The sequence below is a fragment of the Rattus norvegicus genome, chromosome 10 (genome assembly GCF_036323735.1).
Source record: "Rattus norvegicus strain BN/NHsdMcwi chromosome 10, GRCr8, whole genome shotgun sequence".
Classification (NCBI taxonomy): Eukaryota; Metazoa; Chordata; class Mammalia; order Rodentia; family Muridae; genus Rattus; species Rattus norvegicus.
The window spans coordinates 102064105-102085550 of NC_086028.1; the positions used below are offsets into that span (position 1 = coordinate 102064105).

Consider the following 21446-nt stretch of genomic DNA (forward strand, 5'->3'; position numbering starts at 1 on the left):
AGAGAGAGAGAGAGAGAGAGATGGTAGAACAGAGGCTTTGGTGGGGGACAGCTCCTTCTGTGTGCTGGGTGAAGGGATGGGCTCTGTGAAGGCCCAGCGGGCCTGCCCGGCTCAGTGTGAGCCCTTCTGGAATATTTGGAATAATTAGCAAATGAAAGCATTGAGTAAAGCGGGGAATGCCAGCCTGGCCTGGGGCCAGACTCCAGGACCGAGGAAGAAAGAAAGAGGGAGCGGTGGAGGCTGGGCAGGCCTGCTCTGGCCGCACTGGGCAATGCCTTTTCTCTGCACATCATTCCTGTGGGTGCACCTGTGTGCTGGGCAAGCTGCTCACAGAGAGGGGCTGGGTGGACACAAGGATGCTATGTCGGGTCGAATTGGGTGGTACTGATAGAGAAATGGGTCTCAGGCAAACAAACCTAAGTTGAGGGCCCCATCCAGACAGGAAGCCATCCTGGTTTGCTGGTCAGAGCTCTGCTGGCCTTCACAGTTGGGAGGGAAAGTCTCAGCACTGACTGAGCCTGATTTTAAGGCGGCCTTCTGCCTCCCTAAGCCTGAGCAAGCTGGGTCCGGTAAACACACATCAGGGCAGGATGTGGGGCCTTGGGGCTCCTCTAACCTCACGCCCTGTCCCTCCAGGGAAGGACCCGGGGAGGCTATTGCTGGAAGGAGTCCCGGGACTCTTGGGCAGGCAAGCCTGGGCAGGCCCTCATGGTGGGGGACGGCTTGAGCCAGAGAACACTGTGAAGCCTTGGGGTGAGGTGGGGCCAACCTCCTCCCTGTCTCCTGTTCGGCTGGGCAGGTGGGTCCAACTGTCCCATTGTGCACATGGAGACCCTGAGGTATGAATGGAAGGGACCCTGAGAATGCCACCCTTGGCCCTTTCCTCTCTAGGGACCTCCGTAGCTTGAGGTTAGGCCTTCTATGCACCCTTTCTGTCTTGTTTTCCTGGCCGCTCCCCATGTGATATGGAGAAGAGATACATCAGCCCTTCCCTCCCAAGCTCCCACACGGGCTCTCGCCCTCCCCACGGACAGCTGGAAAGAACGACCACGCTCAGATTTCTTTTTTAAATTTTATTTTGAAAAAAAAATTTTATTGTAAAGAACTTTACATGAAAAAGGTTAACTTGCTCCACGTGGAGGGTAGATACAGGCTCCAGCCCCAGGGGTCAAGGTGGAGCAAGACCTGGTCCCCCCCAGTGCAGACAGGGGCCTAGGGTTTGTCCCCTTCCTGGTCCCAGTGTTTCCAGTAAGTCAGGCACCCCTTCCCCAGTTAAGTCTTAGCTATAACTACAGTCGCTATATTAATCTCTCTCCCCCCCCACCTAGCAGCTTGGCTGCCCCTGCCCCAACCACCCCAAGCCCCAACTTCCTGTTGCTCTCACCCTCAAGTCAGACTCAAAAGCTTGCAGCCTCCCTTCACAGGCGTCGGGCCAGGAGAAGGCCCCAGAAGGCTTAGAGACCATCTCACCCCACCTTGCTGCCCCCACCTGGTTTCTGCCTCCTCTTTCTGTTCCCTTCCCCAGTCCCCTGCCCTCGCTGTCCCTGGCCAAGGCTGCCAGGGCCCCTGAGAGAACTCTGCCGGGAGGGGCCTCCTGGGGGTTAATTTGTTATCCTCTAACGAGCCATTTGTTGTACCTGGGAACTTTCTCTGGGTAGGGACCTGGAGAAGCAGCAGAAGTGGGTGAGGTGAAGCTTTGGTGAGGGCCCTGTTCAGTTCCTCCCAGGCCCGGTAGGTAGGACCCCTCCGGGCTTCGGCTCTCGGAGTACAGGGGGGCAGGCAGGGGCAGGGGTGCTTTTGCCAATTCTTGGGCTTGGGGGAACACGGGTGGATGAAACACTGTGTGTATGGGGGTTGCTGATGAGGGGGAGGCAGTCCCCAGTTCCCAGTTCTTCTGGGCTTGGATATGAGGACATCCCCAGCTGGCAGCAGTGTGGCCCTCCAGCGACCTGGCCCAGTCCCTGCCTGGGTGCTGGGATGTCCAAAGGGCCTGTCTTGGGAGGCAGTTCTGGGCCCTGACTTGAGCACTGTCCGGAGATGGGGTGGGGCCTGACCTTTTATAAGAAGGCTCCCACACTGGCCCAGTCCTGCAGGTCAGCGGCCAGGGTGGCATCCCCTGCTTCAAAGAGGGGTTCTGGGGGCAGGCAACCACTACTACTCTCGTCCCAGGGATGCTGGAGGAAGGACGTGGCCAGGAAGGTCTCATCAAAGTCCAGGCTGTCAGTAGCCTGCTCCACTGGAGGGCCCCAGGTAGCAGGACAGTTGATGTGGCGGCCATGGACTGTGAGATCCACCTCTCCGTGTGAGCTGGGGCTCAGCGGGGGGCTTAGTTCCAGACCCTCCAGTGAGCTCAGCTCCTCACCCAGTGCGCCAGCCTCGAAGATGGCCTCCCAGTCAAAGTTACCTTTGAGGGGTTCCAGCTCACCCTGCTCCTCCTGGGTCAGCAGCAAGGTGCTGGGAGGCCGCAGGACCTTGGCCACCCTCTTGGGCAGCGGCTGCTTTCGCTTATGCCCCAGCCTTCCCTCTCCTGTGCCCCAGCCTCCCTCCCCTGTGGCCTCCTCAAACTCCTGCAGTAGCTGCTGGGCCTCCCTGTTCACGGTCAGAGGCCCACCCCAGGGGGCAGTGCTGGGTTCCTGGGCGGCCTGCCGGGCAAAGGCAGGGTGGATGTGGACCGGGGGCAGCCTCCGCTTCTTGAAGGCCCCACTGAGCAGGCGTTCTGCATACTGGGGGTCGATGCGCCAGAAGCCCCCCTTGCCGGGCTCATCCTTCTCCCGAGGCACTTTGATGAAGCACTTGTTCAAGGACAGGTTGTGGCGGATGGAATTCTGGGTACAGCGAGAGAACAAGAGAAAAGGCATCGGGGTCAGGGGACCGGCAGTGAAGTGGCACCGGGTGCTCCTCCTGCATCCTCCCTGCAGACGGGGTGGGGGGGGGGAGGGGCGGATCAACCCGATGCCCTGACCAGGCAGCTGTAGCTCTGGGACTCTGGGACACCAGCCACAGGGTATGAGGAGCCCAGAGTGCTGGGGAGGGAGGGGGACAGGGAGGGGGCTTTTGTTCCCTGTTGCTGGGATATCTGCCTGCTCAGTCATCCGAGCTCCGAGCCACAGGGTGGCTCTCTGTACCACCCTCTCTGTCATCCTCCCTCCCTCTCTCCCTCCCTTACCCTGTTGCTTGCAGGTCCTGGCCAAAGCCCTTAGCTCCCCCACGGCCTGGACTGCCATCTCCTTTGCCTGGCTGGTTCCCTCTGTTTGTGAAGTGGGTGGGTTAAGGGAGGGGGCTGGGTGACCAAGGAGTGTGTGTGTGTGTGTGTGTTGGGGGGAGATTTAGTGACTCCTTGTTTGTTGAGCCAGCTGCTGGCCTAGGCCTTCAACCCTCTAACCTCCTCCCCCCAACACACACACAACCTTCTCCTCCCACCCAAACCTCAGTTGATTATTACCCAGCCAAGTGCAGAAGGCTCCTTTCTGGGACCCGAGTTGGCAAAGGCCTTGAGTAGGGGAAGATGGGGATCTTCTGACCCACGGTTAGGGCCCTTTTGGAATGGCTCAGGACTGTGATCCTGCTCCCTGCCCCTTGGCCGCCTTAGGGAAGAGTGCACAACCCCAGGCTTCATCTCTAGCACGTGGATCTTGATATCGGAGGATGGCCAAAGTGCTGTCTACTGAGCCTTATCTTACCCTATTCACGCCTGGCAGCTTAGTTCTGCTCACACCACTTTGGTGTCCGGGGGGCCCAGACTACGCTAGCAAGGCCGGGGAGTGGGTGCCCCTTTGGCTAACAGGGCTGGGGTGTTTACACGGCATTCTGGCCCGCTGGCTGCTCTGTGCCAGGTCCTGGAGACTTAGAACCCGAAGCCACCACTGCAGCTGCAGCAGCGCCCCTGTGGAAAGCACCAGGCTCAGGTAATTGCCCCCCTGGGGAGGCTGGCTGAGGAGGTGGGGGTAGAGGCAGGAAACTGGGGAGGAGTTGAGGTGGGAGGCTGGGTCAGTGGCTTTAGGATGACCTCATGACCCCTGCTCCTGGATCAGGTGATCAGTTGATCTTTGTAGCCGTAGGGCTCATCTCTGCCTTACTCTCTGTATCAAATGCAAAAGGTGGGGTGCAGAACCTGGCAGGGCGGCCGCCTGGCTTCCATTTCAGAGTCCAGTTCGGACAAATTCCTTGGGCGGAACACTGTTTAGGAATTCTTGGGACATGGGACATGAATGTGCTTTAGTGTTACATCCCACAAAAGGCTACACTGAGCCCTCCCGGTCCCTCTTCTCCTTAGAACTTCATCTGTACCTCCAGGGCCCTGGCGCCAAATAGAGCATTTCCAGTAGCTGGCAGGGTTCAGGCCTCAGGAGAGGCCTGACCTCACAGCCAGGTGCCTCTTTGGCCTTACAGATCTGGTATGCCTGTCTGGCTAAGTGCCAGAAGGAGGGCGTGAGGAGGGAGTGGCCACCACCCGCACCTCTTCTCCCCTACCTGCCAGGTGGGGTCAGCATGGCGGAAGTAGCAGAAGTTGTCCGTGATCCACTTGTAGATGGCCGACAGAGTGATCTTGGTGGCCTTGCTGGCTTGCATGGCCATGCAGATGAGAGTGGCATACGAGTAGGGCGGCTTCACATGTGGGTTGGTGGCATAGTCCACGTCGTCAGGGGGCGGGGCCTGCAGCCCTGGGGGCGCGCTTCGAGATGTGCACGACGATGTGGGCTTGCCGGGTGTGTGTGGCTGCCCAAGGCAGGCAGGGTCTGCCGCCAGCGGTGACCCGGGCGCCACCAAACCCGGTACTTGGTGGTAGCCATGGGGGTCGGTGCCTCCCGGGGGAAGAGTGGGGGCCTTGGCGTTGAGAATGGAGAATTCCTGCAGCCATTGCAAGCTGGTCAGGCTGTCATCCAGGGCGTCCGGCTCCTCCATGCCACCTTCCGGCCCGGCCTCCTCCCCGGGCCCCGCTCCGCAGAGGCGCAGCCAGCTCTCCGCCATGTCTGCGGGGACTCTTCGAAGGGGCGGTCAACATCCACAGGCTGAGCCGGAGTGGCCCGCCGCGCTCTCCAGCCCGCTGGTGCCCCAGACTCCAGTTACTCAGTCTCCAGAACACTCACTTCCATTCTGCGACCCCGGGGGTCGCCTCCTCCGAACTCGAGTGTGGGGCCTGCGGGAGCACCACGGAACTGAGCACTCTTCCCCTAACCCCAGAGGAAAGAGGCGCCTTACGGGGTAGGCCCTCACATTCATCCACGCAGCCTGTGGAGAGGTCAGGTTAACACAGGACCCTGGTCTGAACCCGCGTCTCCACCTCTCTCCATCTGCCCTTGGAGGGTTCGTTGATCACAAAGAGGGAAGAGGGAAGGAAGGCCCGATCTAATTCTTTTTCCCAAAGAGTGAGAAACTAAGATCACACCCCAATAGTCCAGGGGGACAGTACGACGCGGATGGGGCAGAGTAGGTCATCTGATCCTTGAAAAGAGGTATTAGATGAAGGGTCCCGGGAAAGGAAGGTCACAGGACCGAGTTATGGAGGGGCAGGAAGCGATCTCCCGAACTCCTCAGATCTCATTTACTGGCCCCACTACTTCCGTGGGCGAGCGATGGACTGGATAGTCAGCAGGTCCCGGCGCCCTCCCATCCCGTGGTCCACAGCCCTCCTAGTCCCTTACCTGGCTCAGAGCGCAGCCGGCTAGAGGAAGGTTCTGGAAGAAGTTCCTCCCACCTCCCGCGGCTCTCTGTCCCCAGCTCGAGGGCTCTGCTGGCGCCCCTCGTCGCGCCCCCCCCCCCTCGCCCGACGGCGCTTCTCTGAGCGCCGACGGCCCGGGGACCGGCATTAAGTAGACGCTCCGAAGGCTTCTCCTGCTGCCATGGCGACGCCCCGCCCCCATAAACAGCTTCCGCTGCTGTCATTGGTCAACACGTCTCCAAGGAGACCGCGGGCCCTTGCAGCTCCTCTGGCGGCAACTCTCTGGAACTCTCTGGTTCTGCCGCCCTCTCCCGCGCCACCCAGCCCCCTACCCGCCACCGAGATCTGACCCTGTGCATTCCCGCCCGTGGGCCCCGCGCTGGGTATCACGGCGGGCGCTCGGCTCCCGCTCGAGGCCCCGGGAACCCCTCCCCCACGCCTACGGTTTGACCGCTGAGGGGACCCACCCTCGGATTCTGCAGACCAGGTCTCGGGGAAGCGTGCCCTTGGAGTCTTTCCCCTCACCGGGCTTCCAGTGGTCTTTGTGTGATTTCTGGGGCCTTTCTCTGGTCCCTGAGTGTCTTCTCTGGTGCCCACAGGCAAGTCTGACTCTCTGATGCCACCTGTCGCTTATAATCCGCAGAAATGGCCACACAGCTCGCAGACACATCGAGGCGGGTAGGGTAACCCAGCGTCTCCCGGTAAGCAGCTCACCCACTCACCCTGCTCAAGTTCCTGGAAGCTGGCATTCCAGGGGCATCTGCGAAGGTGCCTCTCCTTCCAGACAGCCTAGGAAGCAGCCAGTGGGTAAAAGCAGAAAAGCCACGGGCCTGCAAGATCCTCTCAAAGAGGCCATTTGTTCACTGATTTAGCCAGTAACTGGTTAAGGGACAGGAACTAATAAATATAAGGGCCTCTGGGCCTCGCTTCCCTTACTGCCATCAGCTTTGGGGCTCTTGAATTATTGACGAGCTGCAGGATTGGAAGTGATCCGGTTTAAGCCTGATGCAGAAGTAGGTAGGGCTTAGTCAGGAATGGAGCTGGGTGTGAGCCACTAACAGAAACGTTCACACACGAATTCACTTTGTAGTTAACGGCTCCCCTGCCCCTGTAAACAGTTTTATTTAATTTTAAGAATCATGCAGCAATCCATAAATATTGCATCTTGATGTCCCCACTGTAATGTGCCCACAAGTGTACTCCAGGGAGTGTGAGGGGTACACAGATGGCACACACACACACACACACACACACACACACACACCCCAGGTGTGCAGGCCCTAAAACAAAGTGAGCAACCAGCAGCCAACACCAGGTGGACAGGACTAGCTCCCCAGTGAGATGGCTTAGTGTTCAGGTTTGTGCCCGGCAGATGCCACAGCAGGTAAAAACTCTGGTGGGATGAAATTAGGTAAAGCAAAAGGCTCCTTGAGGAGACTGAGATCACTACAGTACCACGTATAGAAAGGTGTGGTGTGGTGAGGAGCCAAAGGCACCAAGAGAACGTGCTTGCCCTTTCGCTTGGACCCTGACAAAGGAACTGTTTCCAAATGGACTGGGTAGAGTGTGTCAGCTGATGGGGATCCACCCCGAGAATGGGCTATTTCTGCTCGCCAAGAAGTAAAAGGACAGAGTGAGGGGGCAGAGCTGTGCAAGGCAGAGCAAAGGGTACTCTAACCCGGGTGCCGGGATTATGGAATGAATTCGGGCGGAACACTTGTGTGGCAGAGGGAAGGGCTGATTATAATGGCTTTTTTGAGGGTCCCTGGCCACTGTTTACCTGCGTCTTCTTCATCTCAGCTTCTTCCACCACTCCTCCCGGGTCACACCACACACTGAATACCGCCTTCCTACTGCCCTCGAGGGGAGGAGGCAGCTCTATGTGCCACCATCCCAGGCTAAGGGAACTTCCCCGTTGCTTCTGCTCCCGGCTTTGAGGAAATGTAGGTATTGCTCAGCGTACACTGGTGTGAGTCTTAAGTGTGATAGGGGCTACTGGAATGTTGGGCAAGTAAAAAATAGGATGTAGCCTTTGAACGGGCGATGGGATCTCAAGCTCAGCCTATCACACTTGGGCAGCACAGCAGATTTCCCCCTAGCAGTGTGATTGCCACATAAAGGAGAGCTGTATAGTGGTGCAGGCTTGGAATTCTAATGCTTGGGCAATCCAGGCAGGGAAATCAGAAGTTCAAGGTCATCCTCAGCTACATAGCAGGTTTGAGACCGTGCTCTCCAACCCCATCTCCCCTCAGGGTCCTGGGCACAGGCGTTTGGGGGAAAGCCTTTCCAGGACCACACTAGCCAAGTCTAAAGCTCCTGGTATCTCACCCTAGGTACCTGTCACTAATCTTGATTCCCAAACATCTCATGTTCCCCTGAACAACTAATTCCCTGTCCCAAAAGACCAGTGGACAGGCATCTATCTCCTTTAGAGCCATGTAAAACCCACTGAACTGAGAAAGGTGTGACACCCAACAATTTCCTGCCAGTTTGCGGCTGTGGCTTTGAGTGCTGACTGGATGGCATCTCTCAGCACTGGTGAACCCATGGAGAGTCCGCACCTCTCATCTCCGATCTGAAAGGCAGGGGAGGAGTACACTAGGGTAGGGAGGTCTTCTAAGCCTCTGGTCCAGAGCCTTTGCCATTCCTTTGGTGTCCTGCGCAGCAGTTTGAGAACCACTGGGCATCAGCTCTTAGCCTCGTTCTTCAGCTCTTACGAAGTGGGCAGCGAAGCGCTTAGCTGGGTTTGGGCCTCCCCCTCAGTGGCTGCAGTGAAGGTATGTGAAGAGCCAGCCCTGGCGCTGCATGGAGGTGACCCAGCAGCCCTTCCTGACTGCACCTGAGGACAGGCCTTGCAAGGGTGATCTTCCTAACCGTGGCACAGGAGGTGCAGGAGACCAACTCTGAGTAGATCTGGCTCCCAACCAACACTTCAGCTGCTACCAATCCCTTAGGCTCGAGTAAGGAGCTCCCGGTGTTCTGGGAGGCAGGTGTGGATGGTGTCCCTCATGGAGCCAGTTCCTGACCGCTTTGAGTTAGGTTTCTAATTGCTTATGAGGTGCCAGAAACAAAAACCTGTCCATGGGTGTCTAACAAAGCTGCCAAACTCTTCAGTCTCGTTGGTCTCCATTTGGAAGAGAAAAGGCTACAGAAACAACCAGCCCTGACCCTCAGCTCAGCTGACCCACTGGGTTTGGCTGGCACACATCAGCCCACAGGAGGAAGGCTTCTGGTACTTTCTGAGAGGGTAAGAATCATGGTTACAGGAGATGAAGTTGGTGGAGGGTTGCACTGTCCTCCCTTCATGAGAGTAGAAAGTCCACGTGTCTTGTTGAAGATGCCCAGAAGGCCTGTGGTCCAGTGAGGACAGATGGAAGGCGGACAGGAGGGGAAGCCCAGGTACAGGTGCCAGTGCCCTCAGACAGCCAAAGGATCCCATACGCAAGGCCTGTCCTCCTCAGGGTCCTCCAGGCTGCTGGGTGATAGTCGCCGGCGCTGGGTATTGTGACGGTTGATAATGGCGGCATCATGTTGCCAGGTACCTGGAGAAGAAACAACAGGGGTTCTAGGAGCCATTCCTTAGGCCGGGTACACATGGTGTCTCCAGTTCAGCAGCAGAGTCAAGACAGAATCTAGCAGGATGCGTGTGACCTCACACCCCTGGCAGTTGGAGGCACTTACGAGAGGAAGAGGAGCAGGTGCCGACACGTGCCTCGGCTGCCCCTCCCTACTAGGTAGTCGCTGCCTGTGCAGATGGACAGATGGGGACACTGTGGGTGTTCTCCACTCATGGACTTACCTGGCATCCATTTTGCATGTTACGTACTTGGTTCTGGACTTTCGAATGTTAGTTAGGAGGCTGAGCTGAGCTGCTTCCTGCATGGAAGGCAGATGTGCAGAGATCTGCACGCTCGGACCTACAGCCCATGTCTGCAGGGGATGGGAAGGGGCTGCGGTATAGCGGGGCTCAGAGGAGGGAGGCTTTGGGGGGAGGAGGTGTGTGTTCAGCGTCCTCCTGTACCTCTTCCTCGCTGAGCCCCTGCCGTCCAAGATACTGTTTATCGGCCTTACCGCTCTCAGCCCCTGGCTTCTTCCGCTTCAGGCTCTGTTGCAGCCTGCCTACCTTGTTTGCTCTCCCTAGCTGCATCCACACCTGCATCTACCTGGGCCCCACCTCACAGGTCCCATCGGTCTGATCTTTGGCAGGTCACCTTACGTAGGGTCTTGGCCTTCTCATGTCCAGTGAGGCAAGTGTGGCATTCACAGATTTGCTGTGAGGCATGCAAGGGCCATATGTAAGGATGCCCAGAAGCACACCTGACTCAGAAATGACCTGTGAGCAGTTCCTGGCAGCTTGGTTTGGGGGACCCTCATGTGTTCCCTAAGGCCCTCTAGCTGGCACGAACGAACGAACCCTGTTTCGTTCTCTCCAGGAGAGCCACTGTGTTTTATACAATGACAGGCCCTACTCTGCCCGTGCTTGGCATGTCCAGGGAAGGTACTTCATCTTGTTGGCTCTGCTAGGCAAGCCTCTGCAGGAACATTTACAGGTTTGCACCCTGGAGCTGAGGAAGGGGTGAGGCCCTAGGAGTGGGATGGGGATGGGGCTTTTCTAATGAGGCCAGCGGCCAAAGCCAGCCTCAGACTTAGCGAGCCTAAGATATAAGGAAAGCCCGTAACGGCATACGAGCTAGGGTGAAAGGCAGAAGCAAGTATTAATTGCTAACTTTGCATGAGAAGTCTGGTGTGGCAATCTATCCTGAGTTTATAGTAACATCCTCAGTGACGCCCCGGGGAAGGATGGGAGCAGGGTCTTCCACACCTACACTACCCACAGGCTTTCCACTCCTGAGCCTGAGGCTAAGGTGCTTCCGCCCTTCCTTCCTTCCGCAGGTGGCACTCTGGGAGGCGGGAAGAGGATCAAGCAAGAGGATGTTCAGTTATGAACCCCAGGTAAAATGACTGGTTTGTTCAGTTATATAATTTGGTAGATGTCATACCTATTCCTCAATGTTTATGGGGCAGGACTCCGGAGCTGCGGCTGTTCAGTAGGAGAGACCAAAAGCAAATGGTAAACGAGAGAGAAGACACACATGCACACACAAGTAAAACAGCAGGAGCCACATTACTACCACCATGGTCACTGCTGCCAGCATCCATGCCGTGCGGCTGAGCCGTCCTGACCCAAGTCCTTATGTAACATCTTCCACCCCAGGAGCCCCAGTCAGGGCTGCAGGCTGCTTGTAGAACAGTCTAGGGTACAGATGGGCCATGGGTAATGAAAGGACGTCCTTTGCCCTGGAGGGACCCACAGGGTCCATGGCAGCTGTCATACTGCTTGCCTCTCCACTGCCCACTCAGAAGGCTGCCTGGGTCCCGAGGAGATGTCTGAGTGTGCCCTCCCATCTGGCTGGATCCAGGCCTTCTGGCAAGAAACTGGAGCTTGGGGGTTGGGGATTTAGCTCAGTGGTAGAGCGCTTGCCTAGCAAGCGCAAGGCCCTGGGTTCGGTCCCCGGCTCCAAAAAAAAAAGAACCAGAAAAAAGAAAAGAAACTGGAGCTTGGCGAGTTGAACTCCCCCCAAGGAGAGGGACAATGGTGCTTTATATTTGGTCTCCTTTTGGGGAGTCAGAAACGAGAGGAGGAAGAGACCTCCAGAGGCCGATTTAGGGACACCCAGTTTGCCTTTCTCTGTCTCTACTAATGTGCTGATTAACTTGAGGACTATAGTAGTTAAAGGAAGCTTATCTCGTAATTTAGATCTCCCCTTAGTGTGTGCACCGCAAACATCCCATTTTAAAAACAAAAGCACAGGAATCTCATTCTGTAGCCCTCACTGGCCTGGAACTTGATGTGTAGACCCAGGCTGGCCTCAACACATAGAAAATCTGCCTGGCTCTGCCTCCTGAGTGCTGGGATGAAAGGTGTGCATGACCACATCTTTTTTTTTAATGATTTACTTACTTATTTTTATGTATATTGGTATTTTTGCCTGAATGTATGGCATGTCTGTGTGAGGGTGTTGAATCCCCTGGAACTGGAGTTACAGATGGCTGTGAGCCACCATGTGGTTGCTGGGAATTGAACTCAGGACCTCTGGAAGAGCAGTCAGTGCTCCTAACCACAGAGCCATCTCTCCAGCCTCACATGACCACATGTTAATCTTACATCGTGAGGCCTGAGGCAGGAGTGGACTTCACTTTGGGTCTCTATTTGTTTATGTTTTACCGCACAGGTCTACTCCTGTGTCACTCAGCCATGTAAGGATTCTGTTTTCACTGAAAGCCCCTGTCTTTCCCTTTGCCCATCACACCCTACCCAGTGCCTTCTGAGCATGCTTACTACCCCACACCACTCTCCTGCCAGTCATGGAATACTCTTACAAGCCACACAGACTGCACGGTCACACAGTTCCAGCTCTTATCGCATCCCCTGTCAAGTTAGGTTATCCCCATGGCCAACTGGCTCTAGCATAAGGAACCGGAAAGCTGGCCTCAGTCGTGGGCCTTTGAAGCTCTGGAAGCTTCTTGGGGGAGAGGAGCCGGAAGGCAGAGGCCCTCTCTGAGGCTCTCACAAGCACAAGGAGGGTGCTGATGGCTTTCTTGGCACAGTGTGACCCACATGATCCAGGGAAGCAGCCCTGCCCTTGTTGGCCTTCCCCTGCCTGCTCTCCATGTGTCCTCCATGAGGGGTGGCACCTATTTGAAGAGGGAAACAGATTCAAGCAGGGCAGGGTCCATAGGAGTGCTCCTCAGGGGATAAAGGAGCATTAAAGAACAGGGAGGCACAAGACAGCCCTCAGCTCTCACAGCGCGGTCAGGGGAGCACACCGGTGAGTGTGAACTCAGTCTGGAGGAGCTACACAACTCTCCTGGCTTTGACCCAGGAGATAAACAGACCCCTCAGAGTACCTTGGCACCTTTGCTACCTACCGGTGTGATCGTTCTAACAGATGTCTCCTCTCTACAAGAGCCCTTGACTTTTGCTATAGATACTTAATTCGTATATACTTAGGAACTGTTTATATGCAAGTCCCTCTCCTGTCACTGCCATGGGTGGCTGGTCCCATGTTTGGCCAAACTGGGAGCTCCATTTACTCTTAGAACTGCTGACTCTAGACATCCCCATACCGAAGCCATGCCGCCTGCTTTCTGCTTGAACTCTGCTGAGTCCACACTGCCCTCCTCCCTGTGAGTGAAGACACACTGACAAGCAGGTTGTTGGGAAGGAGGCTTGGCGAGGAGGAAGCAGAATGAACAAGCTTGGTCTCCATGGCACCGTGGGCTCCAACAGTGGCAGCAGCTCCCTCTGCCAAAAGCGGGACTCAGCCTAGAAGCCCCTGAGGAAAGGCTGGCCGGCAGAAATCACCACAAACACAGGCAGAGCTGGGAACAGGCACCTTCACCCTATGACCAACCAAGGATGCCTACCCCACAGTCTTTGCCACAGAAGCGGGTCTATTTTTGTTGAACAGAAATGTGTATCTTCTCAGTTTTTTTATCTTTTAAAACTCAAGTGAACATAGGCCTTGCCAGTTAGGAACTGGAAGTTTGTCTAGAGCCCTAAGCGAGAGCCCGTGCACACCCGTGAGCGTGGTGCTGGGCTGAGCAGAGGCAGGAGGACAGAGCTGGCACAGAGTGAACATGAACTTTCACACAAGTCAGAACAGAATGAGCTAAAAAATGAGCAAATCAGACAGACAGACAGACCTACGTTTGGCATAAAGACATGGAACATAAACGGACGGATGGAAGCAAGGCCAGAAGTGGGAAGGCAGGGGTGAGCGTGCCTGGTCTCCAGCAGCTCCAGTCCAGCCTTAAACTGGGCAGGAGGTGGCCATACGGATCAACGCCCTCCACCATGCTAGGGCAGGAAGGGAGAGTGCCTGGGGCCTGCACAGGGGAAACAGGTGATCTGATGCTGTCTCTCAGGTCCACGGAAGTCTGGGACCTGGGCAGTATCTTCAGGACAAACTAAAGCAAGAATGACTGAAGTGCCCTTGGAAAGGCTGGAGAAAGTTTCTCCTGAGCAACTGGCTTCCCTTGCCACAGGCCTGCATGGGGCCAGGGCCTGCTGGGACCATGTCTGGCACAGGCTGAAGGAGAACGGCAGCCACAGAAGGCCCTGTGGCTTAACACTTCAGCTACTTCGCTGAGCGAGTAAAGCACTGGACCCCGGAGTGGCTGCTCTGAAGCTGAAGCAGGTCTTCAGTGGGGACACTGGGGAGATGAGAGAGGGAAGTGTGACGGGGCTCTGCTGAGGCCAGGAAGGGACATCTGTCCCAGGCGAGGCTCTTAGTGGGTTTTGCTGCTGCTGAACGGGTGGAAGTCAGTGCTCAACTGTGGTTATTTTATTTGGGGTTCTCAAGACAGTTTTTCTGTGTAGCTCTGGCTGTCATGGAACTTGGTCAGTAGACTAGGCCGCATCAGACTCAGAGATCTGCCTGCCTCCCCAGAGCAGGGATTAAAGGCTTGCACCACCACACCGAGCTTAATTTTATTCTTTTTTGAGGGACTAGGTCTTGCTTCGTAGCTCCTGGCTAGCAGCTTGCAATGTTGGGGCCGCCTCTGTTTCCCAAGTATGGGGCTGCAGGCATGTGCTATTATGCGTGGACTTGAATGTACAATTAACACGGCTGCTTTGCAGACTCTGTTTGAGGTCATAAAAAGAAACAGGGGACACTGGGAAGTTTGGGCCTTAGAGAACCAAGTCATCCCTGCCCTCTGCCTTCTCCTTGGGAGCCAAGTCTTGCATGTGTGATCAATGGTGGCCTAAGGCTCACTGGATCAGAAAGCTGCTCACTGACCTACAAGATCTCCTTGTGACCCTCAAACATTGTCCCCTGAGAGCTAAGGTTTCAATTCTAAGAGCTCAGGTCTTTTCCAAGGCCTCCACAGGGAGAGCAGGGGAGGAGCAGAGGGACGTCTCCCACCAAGTTCATGTTCAGCAGACTGCCACTCACCGGGTAAGCAGACCTCAGAGCACAGCTTATTGTCCAGTGCTTTCACGCTCGCGACGTCAAAGTCATTGTTATTGTCACACTCCATGCCTAGAAATGCGCATGTCCTCTGGCCTGTAACGGAGTTAATGCAGTTAGACGGGGGCTGGCTAGGTGTTCTCTACTTTGCTGTCCTCAAAAAAATAAAAGTTTTAAGATGGAGACAAAAAATGAAATAAAATAAAATCATGTGTCAAAAAAAAAAAAGACGATAAAATCAAGTAAAAAGAGTGGACAGAAGAACTGAGCTGTGTGGGCATGTCGGAGTCTCTAGGGCGCCCTGGTTTGGCCCCCTAGTTGGCCCCCTTTCTAGTTGTTGTTCCTTCATACGTCTGATCCCCATGGAAGGCTGCCAGACATAGGTCAGGAGGGCAGCTGTGCCCATGCTAGCCCTGGCCTAAGAAGGCCTGGAGATGACAAACCGTGGCCTGAGGCCTTGAGCCGGTACCCTGTTCAGGCCCGTGACTCCCAGGTATAAGCGAGGTGTGCTTATGACCAAAGGGTCTGCAGACGCACACACAGGAAACAAGTCATGGCTCTGGGCTCCATGACTTGGCACACTGCATCAGAATGACTGCTCACAAGATTATCAGGAGACTGAGGTTGCTACTCTAGAGAATGTTCTCAGTAACTGTCCACAAACCTGCAGTCACATGAAGGGACAAGGGAGAGTTGTAGGGATTTTTTTAAAGCTCCCCCTTTCTTTCTCATCATTGAGAGGAGAGGAGGGAAACCCTCCGTGGAGACTATGAAGAGTCAAGTGCCAATAACCTGGTCACCATGTGCATCTTAGAAGAAAATGTTCCTTGGGGAAGCCATTCAGGGTTAGGGCTTTGGGTTCTGAAGTATCTTCAGAGGCAGTCAAGCTGCTAGCCCTGGGCAGATGTGCAGGAGTGGGAGAGGCCTGCCTGGAGCCTCTTGTCACTGGGAGCTGTCAAGCCCACATGCACCCCTGACACCCCTGAAGCAATGGCCAGCACTAAAGCAGGAGCACCCGTACGCCCGCCCAGGAGCAGAGAGGAAGGGAGTCTGGCGTCGGGGCTGGGCAGAGTGACTTCTCTAACCCACCCTCCTCCTCCTCCCACTGCCTGCAGGGTTTCTTCTTGGCCAGGCTCACTGGAGACAAACCATAGCCTCCAGTGCTGCCAAGGCGAGCCCTGTAGAAGCTGTGCTTCCTCAGCCACTCCCTCAGCATGGGAGCTGCTCACCACCATCTTAGATGTTCTCCGCTAAGGCCAACCAGACAAGCCACCAGAGTCCTTCCACCATGGGGAAGAGACCGCTGCTCGGCTTGGGGTTAGGACAGCCCAAGTGCTCAGCCAGAGCACTGCCACAGGAGGCACTGTGGGTACAAAAGAGACAGTGTCTTCTGCAGCTTCACCCACCCCACCGCCATCCTGTGGAGTCTGAGTCTCAGAGGAGCTGAGAATGCCGCTAAGGGCTCTGATATCCAGCTTGCCTGATGCGCCATCAAGATGCCACCCCCACAGCCGAGCACCACCACTAAGCCACAGTCGTCCCTTTTTACCCCTTAGCACTAGCCAGGAAGGCAACATGTGAGAGCGGGGACCAGATCTTTTACCATCTTCTTGCACAGGGGATCTGTCCTCTTCCTCCATGATATCATTTCCCTAGGACACGAGAAATGCCCCGTGAGTCTGCCGTAGAGTCAGAGGCGACAAGCACAGACAGTCATGATGTCCATGGTCTACCTCCACAGCACATACTTCCCACCGTGACCAGGGGATGCTTGGCCGACTGCAGGTCTATGCTTAGGATGGGTTGTAAGGAACACGCTTACACTGAAGTACAAATAAGACTTAAATTAAAAAGCAAATAAAAGCCAGCTATGGCCATAGGCCCATACTTTTGGAACTTGGGGGACAGAGGCAGGGAGGTCACCTGAAGTGAAGAGCCAGCTTGGTTTACTATAGCAATTCTAGTCCAGCCTGAATACTCAGGGGAGTACACATAGTTGAGCCCTGTCTCAAACCAGCAAAGGAGACAAGCTATAAAAGAAACTCATGAGGTCATAACGCTTTCAGAAAGTATCGGCCAGTTATTACCTCAATGTTCTGAGAGGACCTCTGAAAACCAAAGTAAAGGCTGGGCTGCACAGTGATGGGTGCACTGCACACCCAGGGCGTCCCCCCCGTGTCTGCCTCTGCACAGGGCTCCTGGATGGGGTGTGGAGATTACAGGCCAGAGGAAATCACACAGGACAGCACCGGAGACCCAGTGGCCCCACTACACAGACTTAGCTGCAGGACAGCCGGCACATGCCCAGGCCTGTCAGAGTCTGGCATGGGAAGGTCACTCCCTCTGGATCATACATGAACCAGTTTCAGTGTCCCCTGGTGACAGAAGAGCACACCAGGCCAGAGGTGGAGGCTACTCACACCTCTACCCACACTCTCCTAACTGATCTAGACATGCCACAGGACGGCTTCTCCAGTGTCTTTACCACAGTCATTCCCAGCTGACACCAACAGAAAGAGAAACTGGTTGTGGGAAGGTGCTGCCACCTGACATTTACGTTAGATTACCTCTGCATCCTGCTCTCCAGCTGGAAGGCCAGCAAAATTGCTGTCTGGGGACTCTGCTGGGGTCTCCTGTAAAAGAGCGGCAAGCCCCAGGGTAGGGTCATCACAGGCTCTTCAGTTACACTCTTACAGCAGCAAGCCCAGGCCCTTAGCTTTCCTCAGCGCAAAGCTGGTGGCTACAGACCCAGATCTAAGGGAGTGCCTGCCGTCCTCTCTGAGCATCCCTGCCAGCCCGTGGGCCTTTACCAAGCTGCCTGGTACCCATGTGTAAAGCAGCAATCGAGGCAGATCGGGGCTCTTCCCTCACCTCCTCTTCTGAAGGGGCCCTGCTAGCAGCTCGGGGGGAAGGTGGGGCCTCTCCTTCTTCTTCTGTGCCAGGTGCAATGTAGGAGCCAGACATGGAGGACACGGTGTCAGTGCTGATCTGGGAGGAGGCCATGGACATGACTGACTGGGCCAGGCTGCTGCTGGCTGGGTCTGTGGGCACAGAAGTCAGGGCAGGGGACGAACAGGACCATGACTACTGAGGAGCAGTCAGTATTCCTTCCTACACTAGGCTACAAAGGTGCACGGACAAACGCCTCCACTCGCCCTGTCCTGAGAAAGGTTTAGACTGAGGATGCGCCAAGCTTCTGCTCTGAAAACTCAAGGGCCGAGGTGTGCTCCTGCTGTCAGAGCACAGCACCATGCGGGAGTGTGAACAAGAGGCTCCCTTCTCCGGTGTGGACCTGTGTAGTCATTGGCGTCACTCCTCCCATCCCCAGAGGAAGTCACAGCACAGCTGTGGACTAGGTGAGGGAGGGGCATGCAGTTACTCCCTGGTCCCTTGGGTACCTTCTGGGGAGGAGATGGTGGAAGAGAGCGGAGTCCCTGTGCAAGATGACTGGTCAACAGCCCCTGAGGAGGACAGCGTGAGGTTCTCACTCTCTGGAGTCACATCAGGTCCCTGGGGGTGAAGGACACATTGGAATGTGAACCAGCAAAAGCCCTGCAAATGGGCCGACGGGGAAGAGCAAGCTGGGAGGAGCACAGAAGGGACAAGGTCCCCTTCTTGTGGGCATGGGTGACGAGAGGAAGGCAGTGCTGGCTTCTGTCAGCACTTCTCTTCAGCCAAGGCCTGGAGTGACTTTGTCCCAGGGGAGTGCACTCTTCAATCAGCACCTCCTGCCTGAGGCCCAGCATCTGCTGGGCACACAAAGGCTGCAGCTCCAGTGACACAGGTCACCCAGCAGCTGTCGCAGAGGGATATCCCTGGTTTCCCTGGGATTATGAACAGCTTTCCTTTAGAAGGAAAAGAACACAAAACCAACTGGGCCCTCACTGCTTACAAGACCCCTCCATATGGATGTCTGGAGTTCCTGCTCAGTGGATCTGAAACAAACACCACCTCTGCCCTCCACCCGCCAGTACTCAGGACATAGCCTTGGATGCCTGCAAAGCGAGGAGAGTGGCTCTCCTGCTCCCAGGGAGGGGAGGCCATTCTCGGGTTAGGCCTGAGGCTCTTCCTGGCTCCACTGGTCCACCCATAACTGTTGGGGTGGGGTGGGCTGGGGGTGGCCTCTGCAAAACAGACCTATCACGGGTTGGGGATTTAGCTCAGTGGTAGAGCACTTGCCTAGCAAGCTCAAGGCCCTGAGTTCGGTCCCCAGCTCCAAAAAAAAAAAAAGACAGACCTATCACTGTACCCCTCAGCCTGCTCCAAGCTCCCTCTCAGTGTCTCTCTGCCTTTCATGTTTAAGAACTTTCAAGGTCCAGTCAAATGTGACCCCCTCCACAACAGTTTTTCTGAGGTCCTCCACTTGAAGGTGACTTCACATGGTACATGACACTTGATGGTTTCTTCTGAGGTCACTGTCTGCCCCCTCTCTCTTGAGATAGCCTCAATATCTGGCTGGTACTGAACTTGATATGGACCCTAGGCTGACCTCGAACTTAGGACCCCTTGCTTTAGTCTCCAGAACTGCAATCCTACCGAGCTCTTGGCAGGTGGAGCGGGGGTCTACGGAGTTATAGTTCAGCTATAGTTCGTTCATGGCAAGCCTGAGCTACATAAGACACTAACTCCCTCCCCCAACCCCCCGCCATGCAGTCATCCAAGAAGTACTTCCTGGGCAGCAACGGTGAGCCACACCAGAGTGCGGCGGTTGAGCACAAACACTGTCCCAATTAGACATGAGCCCCGAGGATGGGACACTGCCCTGACGTGAATGCCCTCTGCTCCTAGCTTGTTGCTTGGACCATGCATGGCTAATAGGGTCTGTAAGTTCTAGGTAAGGACTGTGTGTGGGATGTACAAGGAACTCATGGATCTCAGGAAACCTGTGTAGCCACCATTTTGTAAGCTACTGGAAGGTCTAATGAGCAGTTGAAATCAGGGACCAAGGAGCCATGCAGGCAGATGCCTGGTGGCAGTAGCCAGGGAGAGAGAAGACAGCCAGTTACCTCTTCAGGATGCTGGGCTGACAGCCTCTGAGAGAGCTGAGTGTCTGACTCACTGCAAGAGCGCTCATCTTCCTCTTCGTGAAGCACAGAAGAATTCTGGGAAATGGACCTGTAAAAGCCCAGAAGAAAAGCAGCTAAATACAGGACTTCCCTTACTCTCCTTACTCAGACTGCACAGGAGGACTGGAGAAGCTAGGCCAGCTCTCAGGAGCAGAGACCTGACAGGATTATTAGAGCAGGGTAGAGACTCTGCCCCCGCCCCTCACTGTCCATCTCAGTAGCGTGTTGATTGTGTCCCATGGATTTAGATGCTCAGGACGCAGAGCCATGTGGTCCCCCTGACTTCACATTAAGCCAGGGCCACAAGGAATTCTGTCTACACTATTCAATGTCCTCTCTCCTTACCTTACCCTGCTCATCAGCACCCATGCCTGACAGGGAGCTCACGCCCCTAAGTGCCCATACACATTCTATCTGTGTGGGGAACCGGCCCTCCCTCACCACCGCCAGGCTGCTGGACATGTCTTCTGTGAGAGTGAGCTGTGCTACGAAGGTTTATACCCAGGATGTGACTGTCAAAATGTCAAGGAGGGAAAGACTGTCTGAAGCTCTCAGAGACATCCCGGGTGACATGCTGACCACTTACTTGGAGAGAGACTTGTTGAGTTTGAGCCCTTGGCTGTTGCAATCAGACAGGTGGTCAAGGGGGGACAGTGTCCTAACAGGGGGCAGGTGGCCATCACTGCCATAGGACGGCAGCATTCCTGAGAGGTGGCCATCTCCAAGAACGTGAAGGGGAGGCACCGCTGGGGATGAGGTGAGGGGCCCATTGAGGGCCTCCAGGAGAGACACCACTTCATAGCCCGCAGGGATGTTCTCTGAGGACTACAAGAACCAGAGAAAGGACAAAATTTAGCCAGCGGTTTTGGTTGTATGGCACCATCATGTTTCCCGCCGGACATTAAAAGATGTGTTTTGTTCTTAAGCATCTCCTGTGGCAAGAAGAGCTCCTGTGCTAAACAGAAGGACAGAGAAAGTACTGAGGAGCATGGGCGCCTACACGACTCTTCAAGGAGTCTATTTCTCCCATGGTGACAAGGGAGTGCTTGCTACTGGAAATTTGTACAATAAATCAAAGAAGAAAAAAATTACCAATAACCAATCACCCAAAGTAACTTTTGTTGGCAATCAAGTACATTTTCAATTATTTCGTCTTGTTGTTGATTTATGATTAATCTGTAAAGATAATTCTAGGGGCTGGAGAGATGATGGCTCAGTAATATAGAGACTTCCTGCTCTCGAGAGGACCTGAGTTCAGATCCCGGCACCCATGTCAGAGGCTCACAATCACCCGTGCTTGCAACTCTAGGGGCCTAGATGCCCACTGACCCCAGGGGAACCTGTACTCACATGTGCGCATTCACACACAGACACGTACATAAATTAAAATAACAATTCTGCATCTTGCTTATTTAGTTAAATATAAATATGTTCCTTTATTTTATTTTTGAGACAGGATTTCTCTGCGGAGCCCTGGCCATCCTGGAACTCATTCTGAGTCCAGGGTGGCTTCACACTCAGAAAACTGCCTATCTCTGCTGGGATTAAAGGAACCACTGCCCAGTCCTTTGTTCTTTTTTTTTTTTTTTTTCTTTTTTTTTTCCGGAGCTGGGGACCGAACCCAGGGCCTTGCGCTTGCTAGGCAAGCGCTCTACCGCTGAGCTAAATCCCCAACCCCCAGTCCTTTATTCTTAAGACAGGCTTTTGAGGTGTGACCTCAAACTCATTCACTATGTCTTCCTACCT

General features: G+C 55.1%; 2 protein-coding genes and 1 long non-coding RNA gene across 15 annotated transcripts in view; 1 reads left to right on the plus strand and 2 right to left on the minus strand.

The window, feature by feature from the left end:
- Nucleotides 1-1058: 1058 nt before the first annotated feature.
- On the minus strand, nt 1059-5841 carry Foxj1 (forkhead box J1). 2 transcript variants are annotated; one of them, XM_063268304.1, is made up of 3 exons: nt 5643-5841; nt 4471-5137; nt 1059-2825 (listed from the first exon to the last, which is right to left on the minus strand). In XM_063268304.1, the coding sequence occupies exons 2-3, from the start codon at nt 4966-4968 to the stop codon at nt 2058-2060; spliced, it is 1266 nt and encodes a 421-aa protein (XP_063124374.1). In that variant the 5' UTR covers nt 4969-5137; nt 5643-5841; the 3' UTR covers nt 1059-2057. The 2 variants fall into 2 exon arrangements, with proteins under 2 accessions (XP_063124374.1, NP_446284.2); NM_053832.2 differs by lacking the exon at nt 5643-5841 and having other exon boundaries at nt 1066-2825.
- A 39-nt stretch (nt 5842-5880) lies between these two features.
- LOC108352160 (uncharacterized) lies at nt 5881-20802 on the plus strand. Of its 7 annotated transcripts, none has more exons than XR_005490546.2 (4): nt 5881-6146; nt 6259-6360; nt 10553-10612; nt 20627-20802. It is a non-coding gene; the product is annotated as an uncharacterized LOC108352160 (long non-coding RNA). The 7 variants fall into 7 exon arrangements; XR_010055888.1 differs by lacking the exon at nt 20627-20802 and adding an exon at nt 13589-14141; XR_010055887.1 differs by lacking the exon at nt 20627-20802 and having other exon boundaries at nt 10553-14141.
- Nucleotides 6738-21446, minus strand: part of Rnf157 (ring finger protein 157) — a 67897-nt gene continuing 53188 nt past the window's right edge. The window contains exons 12-20 of one of the 6 annotated variants that reach the window (XM_039087474.2): nt 20287-20525; nt 19641-19749; nt 18033-18144; nt 17506-17675; nt 17202-17267; nt 16184-16286; nt 14620-14730; nt 10660-10700; nt 9064-9201 (exon numbers count right to left, since the gene is read on the minus strand). In XM_039087474.2, the coding sequence (XP_038943402.1) occupies nt 10660-10700; nt 14620-14730; nt 16184-16286; nt 17202-17267; nt 17506-17675; nt 18033-18144; nt 19641-19749; nt 20287-20525 (951 nt within the window). In that variant the 3' untranslated portion in view covers nt 9064-9201. Of the gene's footprint in view, nt 9202-10659; nt 10701-14619; nt 14731-16183; nt 16287-17201; nt 17268-17505; nt 17676-18032; nt 18145-19640; nt 19750-20286; nt 20526-21446 lie in introns of those variants that run through there. The other 5 variants (XM_039087475.2, XM_039087472.2, NM_001419669.1 and 2 more) reach the window with 5 other exon arrangements.